The 16,856-nt window shown below is 40.3% G+C and overlaps 1 protein-coding gene across 2 annotated transcripts in view; it reads right to left on the bottom strand.

Annotated features, from left to right (window-relative positions):
- Window positions 1-16,856, bottom strand: part of LOC139757573 (nephrin-like) — a 943,851-nt gene that overhangs the window by 82,389 nt on the left and 844,606 nt on the right. For both annotated transcript variants that reach the window (XM_071678177.1, XM_071678178.1), the window contains exon 12: window positions 11,293-11,405. In XM_071678177.1, the coding sequence (XP_071534278.1) occupies window positions 11,293-11,405 (113 nt within the window). The remainder of the gene's footprint in view (window positions 1-11,292; window positions 11,406-16,856) is intronic.

Raw genomic sequence — 16,856 nt, 5'->3', positions numbered from 1 at the left:
CGTAATTTCCTATGACTTAGATTTGGAGACCTCTTTGCTATGAATCCAGAAACTATGCTCGCCTTTCTTACTTCCTTTATATACTCTTTATTTGGCTTTGGATCAACAGAGATTATCATACATAAGTATTTTTCCTCATTTATCTTATGAAGAACTTTGTACTCATCGATGCCAAAATTCATATTCCACATGTGATCTCGGAAGATCAATTTGTCTGCGTTGGTCTGTCAATGTATATGTTCAACATCTGTTGAAAATCTTTTTCTTCTGGTCTGCAAATTTTGACATTTCACAATACATCCCATTACACTCGTCAGCAAAGATTATGTCCCATGGAAAAAGATATCTGCTTCTTGTGTATTTTTGCACGCTGAATCCAAAGATATTTTCAGAATTTCTCTCTCACCCACAGTTTTATCCTGTTCCAGAAAACTCACATATCATTACGTACGTTATATGTGTACCAGTGTTCTGCGGAACATTTGAAACAAAAAGTTTAACAAACAAAGCTATTTTCATTGTTTGTGAAATACAATAGCTTTTCTTTTTTTTGAAAGGACAAGCCAAAATAAATGAGTCGCCAGTGGCCTGCAGAAACACTCCTGAGTAGCAGTTCTCTGGCAGTTGCAGGCCAGAACTCAACGTGTAAACAGTGTCTCTTCCACTCTGTTGACTGATCGTTTCGGAAACATGACACTGAGTGATGATGAATCTGGTGATGAGAAATTAGACCACGGAGAGGACAATATGGATCCAACATTTGAATCAAGCTGTTCTTCGAGCAACCACATTTGCGGAGTCAAGGAGACCTTCATGATCTCGTCTGCGATTTAGTTTTGTCTAAGAAGCGAGCCAAACTTTTGGATTCCAAGTTAAAAGGCTGGAATCTTCTCCAGAATGAAATTGAAGTTTGTTTTTATCGTGATCGAAGTGTAGCTTTCAAAGAATTTTTCTCCCTTGAAGATGGTCTGGTGTTTTGCAATGATGTTCGTTCTGTTATGGAGGCACTTGGCCGCGAATATAACACAGATGATTGAATCTTGTTTACTGATTTATCAAAAGTAAGCTTGAAAGCGGTTAACATGAAGGAATCGTATGATAACATGAAGCTTCATTTTGAAAAATTTAAGTATGGGGACTTTAAGTAGAATGTATGTGGTGACATAAAGGTTGTGGCACTTTCACTCGGAATGCAACTTGGTTACACGAAGTTCGGTTGTTTCCTCTGTGAGTGGGACAGACGGGACAAGAAAATTCATTATGTAAAGAATGTGTGGCCAAAACGAACATAACTGACTCCACTGAAGAATAATGTCATCAGTCCTCCTCTTGGTGATCCTGAGAAAATTCATCTGCCTCCTTTGCACATTAAGCTCAGGATGATGAAGAACTTCGTCAAAGGTATAGATAAAACTGGTCATGGATTCACATACTTGAGGAATAAATTCCCCAGAATCAATGATGCAGAAATCAAGTTCGATGAAGAACTAAATGAAGTTTAGAGAGTTTACAAAAATATTTGGGGGAATCACAGATCAGGAAGCTACTATGATGTTGCAAAAGTTCTGTTGACTTTATATATAGCTCTGGGATGCAATGTAAGTTTAAAAATTCACTTTTTGGACTCGCACTTAGACTGTTTCTGGGAAAATCCTGGGTCAGTCAGAGATGAGCACGAAGAAAGATTATACCAGGACATTCTGGATATGGAAAAGCGGTACCAAGGAAAGTGGAGCCCCTCTATGTTGGCAGATTACTGTTGGACACTAAGAAGGGATGTTCCTTAGGCCAAATGTAGCCGAAAATCGTACCTTCCTACAATATAGAGTAAGTGTTTTACATGTAACACCAGTCACATTTATGAAAGAGTAATGTACACTTATTGTAATTTTCAATTACTCTGTCACTTAAAAACCATGACTGATAGAAACATTCTAAAATCAGATTCGAATTCAGCGTACAAAGTACTATAACATCCACCTAGCTTATTTCATGGGACAAAATAAAGTTAAGAAATTGTTGATCAATGAATTATCAATATCGTTAAGATATAAAAAGAAAGAACCGGACCGAAAACTGATCCTTCGGTACACCACTTGTTACATCAAGCCATTTTGAGGTTTAGTCTTTAACTACTACCGCTCGCTCCTTAAGGTAAGTCAGTTTCCTTCCATTTGACTAAGGTCAGTTTGTTTCTTCGCCACCGAAATACAACCCATTCCATACCATGCGACAACTTTTGCTCGTTCTCTTTGATGCAGAACTCTAGCAACTGCTATACTTTCATCTCATATTATGATATGAATTAGGTAGGTTTGACGCACATTTGATGGTTCTTTGAATGATTTATAGTTTTGTGGAAAATGATGAGCTCCACAAATTTATCAACTATACACGTTACGCTAATAAGGCGACAGTCTTCATGTGGGAATGTATAACCTTTTCAGAATATTGGGTTTTACATGGTTACGGCAGTCGGTCCACAGTCAACCCTAGGGGTTAATTGATAAAATGGGTAACTGCCTTAGGCTAAGGTTATATATATTTTATTCTTTTATCATACTTTGTCGTTGTCTCCCGCGTTAGCGAGGTAGCGCAAGGAAACAGCCGAAAGATAGGCCCAACCCACCCACATACACATATATATACATACACGTCCACACACAGCACATATACATACCTATACATCTCAACATATACAGATATATACACACACAGACATATACATATATACACATGTAAATAATTCAATCTGTCTGCCCTTCTTCATTTCCGTCGCCACCCGCCACATATAAAAAAGGTGGTGACTGTATTGTTGATTGGCTGGTAAGGTTATTTAATGTATGTATGACTGATGGTGAGGTGCCTGAGGACTGGCGGAATGCGTGCATAGTGCCATTGTACAAAGGCAAAGGGGATAAGAGTGAGTACTCAAATTACAAAGGTATAAGTTTGTTGAGTATTTCTGGTAAATTATATGGGAGGGTATTGATTGAGAGGGTGAAGGCATGTGCAGAGGATCAGATTGGGGAAGAGCAGTGTGGTCTCAGAAGTGGTAGATGATGTGTGGATCAGGTGTTTGCTTTGAAAAATGTAGGTGAGAAATACTTAGAAAAGCAAATGGATTCGTATGTAGCATCTATGGATCTGGAGAAGGCATATGATAGAGTTGATAGAGATGCTCTGTGGAAGGTATTAAGAATACATGGTGTGGGAGGCAAGTTGTAAGAAGCAGTAATTTTTTTTTATAGAGGATGCAAGGCATGTGTACGTGTAGGAAGAGAGGAAAGTGATTGGCTCTCAGTGAATGTAGGTTTGCGGCAGGGGTGTGTGATGTCTCCATTATTGTTTAATTTCTTTATGTATGTAGCACCTATGAATCTGGAAAAGGCATATGATAGACTTGATAGAGATACTCTGTGGAAGGTATTAAGAATATATGGTGTGGGAGGCAAGTTGTAAGAAGCAGTAAAAATTTTTTATAGAGGATGCAAGGTATGTGTACGTGTAGGAAGAGAGGAAAGTGATTGGTTCTCAGTGAATGTAGGTTTCCGGCAGGGGTGTGTGATGTCTCCATTATTGTTTAATTTGTTTATGGATGGGGTTGTTTGCGAGGTGAATGCAAGTAATTTGGAAAGAGGCTTAAGTATGAAGTATGTTGTGGATGAGAGAGCTTAGGAAGTGAGTCAGTTGTTGTTCGTTGATGATACAGCGCTGGTGGCTGATTCATGTGAGAAACTGCAGAAGCTGGTGACAGTTTGGTAAAGTGTGTGAAAGAAGAAAGCTGAGAGTGAATGTGAATAAGAGTAAGGTTATTAGGTACAGTAGGGTTGAGGGTCAAGTCAATCGGAAGGTAAGTTTGAATGGAGAAAAGCTGGAGGAAGTGAAGTGTTTTAGATATCTGGGAGTGGATCTGGCAGCGGATGGAACCATGGAAGCGGAAGTAAATCATAGGGTAGGGGAGTGGGCGAAAATTCTGGGAGCCCCCTTCTGTGTTGTACAGTTAGGTACTGTGAAATGCTATCTGCTTGTTGTGTGATGGGAAATGACCAGTGAAGACCCCGTGGCTCACCAACGTGAGACAAAGGGTATTCGATTACATAGTATTCGAATAGTTATATCCCGTTTGGGGTGATCATAGCTTAGTAGTAGTGCTCCAGCCTGCTATACAGTGGTCCCGGGTTCTATCCTGGCTGTTGGATGTTTGGATGATGTATATATATATATATATATATATATATATATATATATATATATATATATATATATATATATATATAAAGCGTTAATGGGATGGTCTTGATTAGGGCTTGAGCTGCCCGTGCCGTCTCAGCTATCATAAAAAAAAAATCCAGTCTTTTGAAACCAATTTAAATGAGTCACCGTTTTCCGTAACTAACGAACCATTTGACTGGGTAATGACTCTCTAGCGAAATGAGCTTCATCGTTACGTATACTTTTACGTATGTCTCTTGCTTTTCTGCTCAGATTTATATTTCTTACTCTAACATGTTTTTTTCTTTGATTTTTTTATGCTGTTTCCTTATGCAACAAACATTTCTTTAATACAATATTCATTCATTTTGTCTTCTATTTTGAAAAGGACAATTCATTACGCATTACTATGTTCCCTCCAATTTGCCCGTAATGAGGAATACGCCGATCATGAAAATCAACAAAATCAAAAATTTATTATTTTTTCTCGGCTTCCATATTGACCATCATTACCAGTAGAGTTCAATGTTATCTCAAAAGTATTTTACTGGTGATCTCTCGCATCAAATGTAGGTAGAATTAAATCTAGTATGTTCATGATGTGAATAGGTTTCTCAGCTAATTGTATTAGGGCACTATCAAGCACATTTGGGTAACACGCCTGCCTGGAGCTACTGGAAAGGGATTCTCTTCACTAAGATACCGGTACTTTAAATCTCTCTCTATGATCAAATTGAGTCATTACTAATTTACTCTGATTACTACATCCTTTCTTGTTTTATTTTCATTTTTTTACGAAAATGTAGGTGATATTATCAAAAGCATCAACCCTTATAGGTACAGGATTAAGATAAGCTTTAACGGAGAGCAAAACACTACTATCTACATAATTTTCTCTATCAAAGATCATCTCCCCTGCAATTGTGATCTGGAAAGAAGATCCGTTTTTGATATCAAGGATTACGAAATACCAATCATATAATTTTTCCTACGGCAGTTGCATCTAAGTCTAAAACCTCATATATACATATTGTGTATTATCATATATTATTCTTTATGACTGGCTGATTACAAAAAATACTTATAGAGAGAAAACGGCCTGTTCCACTTGGAGAGCACTTATTTTTACTGAATCGTATATCCATACTCAATTTGCAGCTTGTCAAAATGCACCGTTCCCAGTCCATTCATAAGTAGTCCATCCTTTGTAAACATAACACGCCGCACACATGTAAGAAAGCTGCTGCAACTTTACAAACTCGACTCCCTCCTGTAACAAATGATCACTGATCTGTTATTGGGACTGGATTCCATTCTGAAAGAAGGCTTTCCTGGTGCCGATCTTGGCAGTATTCCTGAAATCATAAAGTTATTAGTCTTATTTTGAAAACGTTGAATAACCTGGCGCTATATCTCCAACACTTCCTCTGTGATTTCCTAGAGTGTGCGAAAGTTACCTAAATGCTAAATGAAATCTAATATCGTCAGCATTATATATATATATATATATATATATATATATATATATATATATATATATATATATATATATATTGGAAGGCATATGATAGAGTTGATAGAGATGCTCTGTGGAAGGTTTTTTGAATATATGGTGTGGGGGGCAAGTTGTTAGAAGCGGTGAAAAGTTTTTATCGAGGATGTAAGGCATGTGTACGTGTAGGAAGAGAGGAAAGTGATTGGTTCTCAGAGAATGTAGGTTTGCGGCAGGGGTGTGTGATGTCTCCATGGTTGTTTAATTTGCTTATGGATGGGGTTGTTAGGGAGGTAAATGCAAGAGTTTTGAAAAGAGGGCAAGTATGCAGTCTGTTGTGGGTGAGAGAGCTTGGGAAGTGAGTCAGTTGTTGTTCGCTGATGATACAGCGCTGGTGGCTGATTCATGTAAGAAACTGCAGAAGCTGGTGACGGAGTTTGGTAAAGTGTGTGAAAGAAGAAAGTTAAGAGTAAATGTGAATAAGAGCAAGGTTATTAGGTACAGTAGGGTTGAGGGTCAAGTCAATTGGGAGGTGAGTTTGAATGGAGAAAAACTGGAGGAAGTGAATTGTTTTAGATATCTGGGAGTGGATCTGGCAGCGGATGGAACCATGGAAGCGGAAGTGAATCATAGGGTGGGGGAGGGGGCGAAAATTCTGGGAGCCTTGAAGAATGTGTGGAAGTCGAGAATATTATCTCGGAAAGCAAAAATTGGTATGTTTGAAGGAATAGTGGTTCCAAGAATGTTGTATGGTTGCGAGGCGTGAGCTATGGATAGAGTTGTGCGGAGGAGGGTGGATGTGCTGGAAATGAGATGTTTGAGGACAATATGTGGTGTGAGATGGTTTGATCGAGTAAGTAATGTAATGGTAAGAGAGATGTGTGGATATAAAAGGAGTGCGGTTGAGAGAGCAGAAGAGGGTGTTTTGAAATGGTTTGGTCACATGGAGAGAATGAGTGAGGAAAGATTGACCAAGAGGATATATGTGTCAGAGGTGGAGGGAACGAGGAGAAGTGGGAGACCAAATTGGAGGTGGAAAGATGGAGTGAAAAAGATTTTGAGTGTTCGGGGCCTGAACATGCAGGAGGGTGAAAGGGGTGCAAGGAATAGAGTGAATTGGAACGATGTGGTATACCGGGGTCGACGTGCTGTCAATGGATTGAACCAGGGCATGTGAAGCGTCTGGGGTAAACCATGGAAAGTTGTGTGGGGCCTGGATGTGGAAAGGGAGCTGTGGTTTCGGTGCATTATTACGTGACAGCTAGAGACTGAGTGTGAACGAATGTGGCCTTTGGTGTCATTTCCTAGCGCTACCTCGCACACATGAGGGGGGAGGGGGTTGTTATTCCATGTGTGGCGAGGTGGCGATGGGAACAAATAAAGGCAGACAGTATGAATTATGTACATGTGTATATATGTATATGTCTGTGTGTGTATATATATGTGTACATGGGGATGTATAGGTATGTATATTTGCGTCTGTGGACGTGTATGTATAAAGATGTGTATGTGGGCGGGCTAGGCCATTCTTTCGCCTGTTTCCTTGCGCTACCTCGCTAACCCGGGAGACAGCGACAAAACAAAATAAAAAACAAAAAAATAGTAATTTTGGAAAAGATCACAATTTTGCGCGTGATCAAGATATTCCTATGAGTCCACGGGGAAAATGCAACGCGAAAAGTTCCCAAGTGCACTTTCGTGTAATAATCACATCATCAGGGGAGACACAAGAGAGAAATATAACAGTCAGTTGATATACATCGAAGAGACGAAGCTATGACGCCATTTGGTAAACATGTGATTGTCCAAAACATACAACGAGCATTCATAAACTTATCATTTTACAACTCTTATCAACAATAAAGTTATCTAATTTGTATAGACCATCACTAATATTAAGATTATAATTCTTTGTGTATTAATAATAGAAGATTCAATGATATTTCTCTTCGTAATAGGGTTAGAGTTAACAACTGAGATGGCGTTACTCCAGTCAATGCAATGATCATAGTTTTTAACATGATTAAACAAGGCATTTGATTCTTGTCCCGTTCTTGTACTATATTCATGCCTTGATGAACAAGTGATGCCAAGATCTGTCCTACCTCAACGTCTGTTGCAGCTGTCTGGTCGATCATTTGACCATTTGTTTTAGATAACTTGTAGTGGATTTGGCATTGGATGAAACCATGAAAGTGGAAGTGGTTAATAGGGTGGGGGAGGGGGCGAAAGTTCTGGGAGCATTGAAAAATGTGTGGAAGGTGAGAACATTATCTCGATAAGCAAAAATGGGTATGTTTGAAGGAATAGTGGTTCCAACAATGTTATATGGTTGCGAGGCGTGGGCTATAGATAGAGTTGTGCGGAGGAGGGTGGATGAGTTGGAAATGAGACATTTGAGGACAATATGTGGTGTGTGGTGGTTTGATCGAATAAGTAATGAGAGGGTAAGAGATATGTGTGGTAATAAAAAGAGTGTGGTTGAGAGAGCAGAAGAGGGTGTTTTGAAATGGTTTGGTCACATAGAGAGAATGAATGCGGAAAGATTGACCAGGAGGATATATGTTTCAGAGGTGGAGGGAACGAGGAGAAGTGGGAGACCAAATTAGAGGCGGAAAGATGGAGTGAAAAAGATTTTGTGTGATCGGGGCCTGAACCTGCAGGAAGGTGAAAGGTGTGCAAGGAATAGAGTGAATTGAAACGATGTGGTATACTGTGGTATACTGCTGTTAATAGATTGAACCAGGGCATGTGAATCGTCTGGGGTAAACCATGGAAATTCTGTGGGGCCTGGATGTGAAAAGGGAGCTGTAGTTTTGGTGCATTACACATGACAGCCAGAGAATGAGTGTGAAGGAATGTGGCCTTTGTTGTCTTTTCCTAACGTTACCTCGCTGGCGCGCGGCGAGAAGGGGGTGCCATTTCATGTATGGCGGGATGGCGACGGAAATGGATGAAGGAAGGAAGATGAATATGTATATGCGTATATATGTATATGTCTGTATATGTATATCTATGTATGCGTTGAAATGTACAGGTATGTATTTGTGCGTGTGTGGGCGTCAATGTATATACATGTGGATATGGGTGGGTTGGCCATTCTTTCGTCTGTTTCCTTGCGCTACCTCGCGAAAAAAGTTTTAACCTCTTGTTGCCCCGACTGTTAACTTTGTGTATATGTTCTATGGCTTTAATCCTTCGTATGTATCCACACACACACTCACACCCCAGCTTAAGGCAGGTACCTATTTTATCGACAGTCACCAAAGGAAGAATGAACAGCTGGGTGGATAGTGGACCGCCTGCTGCGACCAGCATTGGAACCTTTGCGGGTTTGATCCCAAGCGGTCCACGCAGCATGACGGTCAGTAACGCTAATTGCTACACAAAGGAGGCCCGTGTGTGTGTGTGAGTGTGTGTGTGTGTGTGTGTGTGTGTGTGTGTGTGTGTGTGTGTATGTGTGAAGAATTCATTACGACAATTGTTAGTAACCAAAGGTAAGGACTTTTGCGTTTTATGCTTTTAACGTGAACATAATTGAGCCCTTTAAATAGTAAAGGAAAAAAAGATGAAATTATGGCAAGAGAGAATGACTATCGGGAAATATTCTATCAAATGATGATACACCTGAATACATCTACATTCAAAATGCCACAGATTACCGGGTCCTTACGAGGCTGTTTGTGATTGTGAAAGGGAACAGAAACTCATGGACTGATGTGGTAGGAGTAGAGAGATTTGACTGACTGACGGATGGATGGACGGGAGTCGTCCATGATAGAGACAAAAGGATCATTAACCTCGTGAAGATGAAAGACATATCATTTGCAAAGGTGAGCACTGGACGCTCATCCTTAAGGAGGTGAGACATGTGAGGCTTACGACTTGACGGTAGCGAGAACGCTGACGATGTGGAAGGACGTACTTTGCCTGAAAAAGTGGTAAATCTATTTGAATATGGTAATGGAGTAACCTTTGGTGAAGCCTGATACAGATTCACGTAACGTGCAAGACTCCCTACTGGAAAGTCGCACGTTCAACGCCGAATACGACGCTTACCGTCACTGAGAGAGAGAGAGAGAGAGAGAGAGAGAGAGAGAGAGAGAGAGAGAGAGAGAGAGAGAGAGAGAGAGAGAGAGAGAGAGAGAGAGAGAGAGAGAGAGAGAGAGAGAGAGAGAGAGAGAGAAAATCATAGGAGTCAGGTAAGATATTATGGTGGACTCATGATGCCTTGATATGATAAATATCCTAAGAAGTCTTGGCTGAAACTGCGAAGGAATTTAGAGTCAAGCCTTACTCCCTGACCACTCTAAAAAGTTGCTCCAAAGAAATTCGAGACATTTCGAAGTTCAGCGAGGCGGAGAATTGACTGAACGACTTCCCCTTGATGGTATTTTGATAACAGGATGGAATTTCTCTCAGACAGCATTAACTGTTTCGAAATGTTATTTCTTATGTTATTTTTCATATATATATATGCATGTGTCTGTGTATGTATATGTGTGTATATGTTGAAATGTATAGGTACGTATATATGCGTGTGTGGGCGTTTAGGTATCTACATGTGTATATGCGTGGGTTGGGCCATTCTTTCATCTGTTTCCTTGCGCTATCTCACTAACGCGGGACACAGCGACTAAGTATAATGTAAAAAAAAATATATACATTACCGCGCTTCTACTTATCATTTTAGGGTGTCTTTTTAATAGGATTAATGCGGAGGATCTCGGTGGGAGATGGCAGTTAAGGAAGTAGGATCACTGGATGTTGGAAGAGTTGGAAACCTGGTGTATTGGATGGACCTGTTGAAAAAAAAGTAAATAAGTAGGTAGAGATCTCCAGGACATGTTAGAGGAAGTGTGGATGTGTCTGAGCTGGTATATAAACACCAGGCATCACTGAGAATGTTCAGTCCCCCTCTCTGATCTGCAGAGGTACTATCTATTGTATTTACTGTATCAATAGGAATCCCCTCGTCAAAAACAGAGAGTATGAAAATGAGTTCCATACAGGAACTGGTGCTTAGCTGACACTGTGAACCAGCTTAATGGGATTTTACTCATCAAACAAATTGAAAGACTTATCCAAGGTAGGACCTCACGCCACAAGGCAGTGAGATCATTTGAAACGTAGTACTATTTCTGTGTAAAAGGATTGTTAGCTTCAGGAACTATTTAACATTCATATTGTTTTATGGCATCATCATAGATACGTTTGAAAATAGACTTGACAAGTGCCATTAAGTGCGCCTCATCAGTCTGCAATGACAGTTTGAATCATAGGTATGCCTTTCTACTTTCACTACATTGATCTGTGAGTTTCTGATATCTTGCACAATCACATACAGCCTCGAAGGGTCCCATTGGTCTGCGGATGTTTGAATTCCATTGTATTGCCCCGTATTCCTTTGTATGATTGCATAAAACAGAAAACAGCGAGAGAGACAGCATGCATTGTTGAGGAGCAAAATCATGAAAATATTCTTGAACATCACACATATGGCTAGCGCTGAAAGCCTTCAGGTTGGGGTGTGACACCGTTCGCTATATTGGCTTAAGCAGTGAACAAGAAGCAGAGAGACTCACATAGAACATTGAGGGTGACGTTATTAGTTAGGGTGACACCCAAACCGTTGTGAGCATTACATGTGAAATCACGGCCGTTGTCAGCGGTCGCCGTCCTCACCAGCAGCTCCGATCTGGGAATAGAAGAAAGGAAGGAAAAAATCCATTAATATATCATGCTGAAACACATTTTGCATGCCGGCTAGATATGTGTTATAGTGTTTGAGCCACACTGCCCTAAATAGGATTATCGTTGCCATTCAAGTAAGGTGAATTCTCATTGCATTCTTCTGATTGCTTATGATATCTAGACAATATATCAGCATGATAGCAATCTGGGTCGAGTAGCATTTTATGCGATTCTTACTTTACACACACCCTTAGCCAGTTTCAGAGAGGAAAAAAGAAATCTTTTACAATAATACTCTGAATTCATATATATTTACTGTTCAGATATTCTCGGAATTTCAGATTGAAGTATCATATTAAGTACTAATACAATTTCATCACTATAATCACCATCATCATCATAATTATCATCATTGTCATCATGATATAATATTAAGTGAGGACAAAAGTGAGAGGACAAGAGCTAATGAAGGAGTAGCACTCCTCCTGGAGCAGGAGTTGTGGGAATATGTGATGTACCGTAAGAGAGTAAATTCTAGATTGATGTGGGTAAAACTGAAGGTGGATGGAGAGAGATGGGTGATATGCATATGCACCTGGCCATGAGAAGAAAGACTGTGAAAGGCAAGTGTTTTGGGAGCAGCTGAATGAGGGTTATAATGATGGGTGATTTAAATGCGAAGGTGAGTAATGTGGTAGTTGAGGGTATGGTTGGTGTACATGGGGTACTCAGTGTTGTATATGGAAATGGTGAAGAGTTTGTGGATTTGTGTGCTGAGAAGACTGGTGATTGGGAATACCTGGTTTAAAAACAGATATATACATAAGTATACGTATGGGAGTAGGAGAGATGGTCAAAGGGAATTATTGGATTACGTTATAATTGATAGACGTGTAATAGAGAGACTTTTGGATGTTGATGTGCAAAGAGGGGCAGGCGAAGGTGAAGATTTGCAAAGGTCTTCAAAAAAGAAGAGAGAATGTTGGGGAGAAGAGAGTGGTGAGAGTAATTGAGCTTGGAAAGGAGACCTGTGTGAGGAAGTACCTGGAGAGAATAAGTGTAGAATGACAAATGGTGAGAGCAAATGACGTGAGAGGAGTGGGTGAGGAGTGGGATGTATTTAGGAAAGGAGTGATGGCAAAAAATGTCATGAGAAAGGTGGGAGGTGGGCAGATTAAAAAAAAGGTAGTGAGTGTGGGGGATGATGAAATAAAGTTGTAAGTTGGATGATATTTGCAAGGAAGGAATGCAAATAAATGGGATATGTATAAAAGAATGCAGCAAGAGGTCAAGAGAAAGGTGCAAGGGTTGAAAAAGATGGCAAATGAGAGAGTATCATTAAATCTTAGGGAGAACAAAAAGATGTTTTGGAAGACACGAGAACAAATGGGAACATTTGTGAAGGGGGCAGGTGGGGAAGTAATAACAGGTAATGATGAAGTGAGAAGAAGATGGAGTGAGCATTTTGAAAGTTTGTTGAATGTGTAATATGATATAGCAGCAGATAAAGGTTGTTTTGGTCGGGGTGGTGTGCGAAGTGAGAGGGTCAAGGAGAATGGCTCGGTTAAGAGAAAAGAGGTAATGAAAGCTTTGCGGAAGATGAAATCCGGCAAGGCGGTGGGTTTGGGTGGTAATGCAGCGGAATTCATAGAAAACGGGGATGACTGTGTTGTTGATTCGTTGGTAAGGATGTATGTATGGATCATGGTGAACTGCCTGAGGATTGGCGGAATGCATTTACAGTGCCATTGTACAAAGGCAAAGGGGAGAGAGGTGAATGCTCAAACTACCGAAGCATAAGTTTTTTGAGTATTCCTGGTAAACTATGCAGAGGGTATTGATTGAGAGGGTGAAGGCAAGCACAGAGCAACAGATTGGGGAAAAGTAGTGTGGTTTCAGAAGTAGTAAAGGATGTGTTGATCAGGTGTTTGCTTTGAAGAAAGTGTGAGAAATACTAAGAAAAACAGAGGGATTTGCGTGTAGCACTCATGGATCTGGAGAAAGCATATAATGGTGTTGACAGAGATGCTTTGTGGAAGGTTTTAAGAGTATAAGATGTGATAGGTAAGTTGCTAGAAGCAGTGAAAAGTTTTTACTAAGGATGTAAGGCATGTTTTCGAGTAGGAAGAGAGGAGAATGATTGGTTTGCAGTGAATGTCGGTCTTTGGCAAGGATGCGTGATGTCCTCATGTTTGGTAAATCTGTTTATGGATGGGGTGGTTAAGGAGGTAAATGCAAGAGTTTTGGAGAGAGGGGCAAGTATGCAGTCTGTTGGGGATGAGAGGACCTGTGAAGTGAGCCAGTTGCTGTTCGCCGATGATACAGCTCCAGTGGCTGATTCGAGAGAGAAACTGCAGAAGGTGGTGACTGAGATTGGAAAAGTGTGTGAAAGGAGAAATTTGAAGGTAAATGTAAATAAGAACAATGCTAATCGGTTTCGTAGGATTGGGGTACAAGTTAACTGGGATGTAAGTTTGAATGGAGAAAAAAATTGAGGAAATGAAGAGTTTTAGATATCTGGGAGTGGACTTAGCTGCGAATGGGACCATGGAAGCGGAAGTGAGTCACAGCGTTGCGGAAGGTTCTGGAAGCGATGAATAATGTGTGGAAGGAGAGAACGTTATCTTGGAGAGAAAAAATGGGTATTTTTGAAGGAAAGTGGTTCCAACAATGATATGTGGTTGCGAGGCATGGGCTATGGATAAGGTTGTTCGGAGGGGGTGGATGTGTTGGAAATGAAATGCTTGAGGAAAATATGTGGTGTGAGGTGGTTTGATCCAGCAAGTAATGAAGGGTAAGAGAGATGTGTGGTAATAATAAGAGTGTGGTCGAGACAGCAGAGAGGGGTCGTTGAAATGGTTTTGACATATGGAGAGAATGAGTGAGGAAAGATTGACAAGGACGATATATATGTCAGTGATAGAGGGAACAAGAAGTGGGAGACCAAATTGGAAGGGGAAGGATGGAGAAAATAGATTTTGAGCGATCGGGGACTGAACATACAGGAGGGTGAGGGGCGTGCAACGAATAGAGTGAACTGGAATGATGTGGTATACCGGGATCGACCTGCCGTCAATGGACTGAACTAGGGTATGTGAAGCGTCTGGGGTAAATCATGGAAATGTCTAAGGGGCCTGGGTATGGATAAGCAGCAGTGGTTTCGGTGCATTACACATGGTAGGTAGAGACTGAATGTGAACGAATGCAGCCTTTTTCGTCTGTTTTTCCGAGCGCTACCTTGCTGAAGCGTGGGAATGGATGAAGGCAACAAGTATGGATATGTACATGCATATATATATGTATATAACTGTGTATGTATACGGTGAAATGTATTAGTAGATACATGTGCGTGTGTGGGCGTTTATACATATGCTCGTGTATGTTGTTGGGTCGGGTTATGCCTCGTCTGTTTCCTTGCGCTACGTTTCTAACGTGGGAGACGGTGGATAGGTATAATTTTTTTTTTCTTTTAATTTTCCAAAGGAAGGAACAAAGAAGGGGGCCTGGTGAGGATATTCCCTCAAAGGCCCAGTCCTTTGTTCTTAACGCTACCTCGCTAATGTGGGAAATGGTGAATAGTATGACAGAAAAGTGCATATGAACGCGCACCTTCAGAGAACATACAAACCTTCAACAGCCAGGATCGAACCCTGGACCCCTGTGCAACAGGCGGAAGCGCTACCGCTAGGCTATGATCGTCCCTAATAGGGAAATGACTATTCGAATACTATGTACTCGAATACCAATCGTCTCACGTTGGTATGCAACGGGGTCTACACCAGTCTTTTCCCACCAGGCTCGCACAGCCGGCAGATAGCATTTTACCGAACTTAACTGTACAACGCGGAGGTATATGAATACAAACAAAGTGCATATGAACGCGCACGTTCATAGAACATACAAACGTTCAACAGCCAGGATCGAGCCCAGGACCACTGTGCAACAGGCGGGAGCGCTACCGCTAAGCTATGATCGAAGACGAAGGGTATATATATATATATATATATATATATATATATATATATATATATATATATATATATATATATATATATATGCATGTATATATATATATATATATATATATATATATATATATATATATATATATATATATATATATATATATATATATATATATATATATATATATATATATATATATATATATATATATATATATATATATATATATATATATATATATATGGATCGAGTAAGTAATAATAGGGTAAGAGAGATGTATGGTAATAAAAAGAGTGTGGTTGAGAGAGCAGAAAAGGGTGTTTTGAAATGGTTTGGTCACATGGAGGGAACGAGGGGAAGTGGGAGACCAAATTGGAGGTGGAAAGATGGAGTTAAAAAGATTTTGAGTGATCGGGGCCAGAACATGCAGGAGGGTGAAAGGCGTGCAAGGAATAGAGTGAATTGGAACGATGTGGTATACTGGGGTCGACGTGCTGTCAATGGATTGAACCAGGGCGTGTGAAGCGTCTGAGGTAAACCATGAAAAGTTCTGTGTGGCCTTGATGTGCAAAGGGAGCTGTGGTTTCAGTGCATTATACATGACAGCTAGAGACTGAGTGTGAACGAATGTGGCCTTTGTTTTTCTTTTCCGAGCGCTACCCCTCGCACATGCTGCGGGAGGGGGTTGTTATTTCATGCGTGGTGGGGTGGTGATGGGAATGAATAAGGACAGACAGTATGAATTATGTATATGTGTATATATGTATATGTCTGAGTGTAAATATATATGTATACGTTGAGATGTATAGGTATGTATATTTGCGTGTGTGGACGTGTATGTATATACATGTGTATGTGGGTGGGTTGGGCCATTCTTTCGTCTGTTTCCTTGCGTTACCTCGCTAACGCGGGAGACAGCAACAAAGCAAATTAGATAATAAAATACACACACACACACACATATATATATATATATATATATATATATATATATATATATATATATATATAGATATATATATATATATATATATATATATATATATATATATATATATATATATATATATATATATATAATTTTTTTTTTTCTTTTGCTTTGTCGCTGTCTCCCGCGTTTGCGGGGTAGCGCAAGGAAACAGACGAAAGAAATGGCCCAACCCACCCCCATACACATGTATATGCATACGTCCACACACGCAAATATACATACCTACACAGCTTTCCATGGTTTACCCCAGACGCTTTACATGTCCTGATTCAATCCACTGACAGCACGTCAACCCCGGTATACCACATCGATCCAATTCACTCTATTCCTTGCCCGTCTTTCACCCTCCTGCATGTTCAGGCCCCGATCACACAAAATCTTTTTCACTCCATCTTTCCACCTCCAATTTGGTCTCCTACTTCTCCTCGTTCCCTCCACCTCCGACACATATATCCTCTTGGTCAATCTTTCCTCACTCATTCTCTCCATGTGCCCAAA

This window comes from Panulirus ornatus, chromosome 27 (assembly GCF_036320965.1).
Source record: "Panulirus ornatus isolate Po-2019 chromosome 27, ASM3632096v1, whole genome shotgun sequence".
Taxonomy (NCBI): Eukaryota; Metazoa; Arthropoda; class Malacostraca; order Decapoda; family Palinuridae; genus Panulirus; species Panulirus ornatus.
Note: the sequence above shows the minus strand (reverse complement) of the source record. Positions and strands in the feature narration are given on the sequence as shown.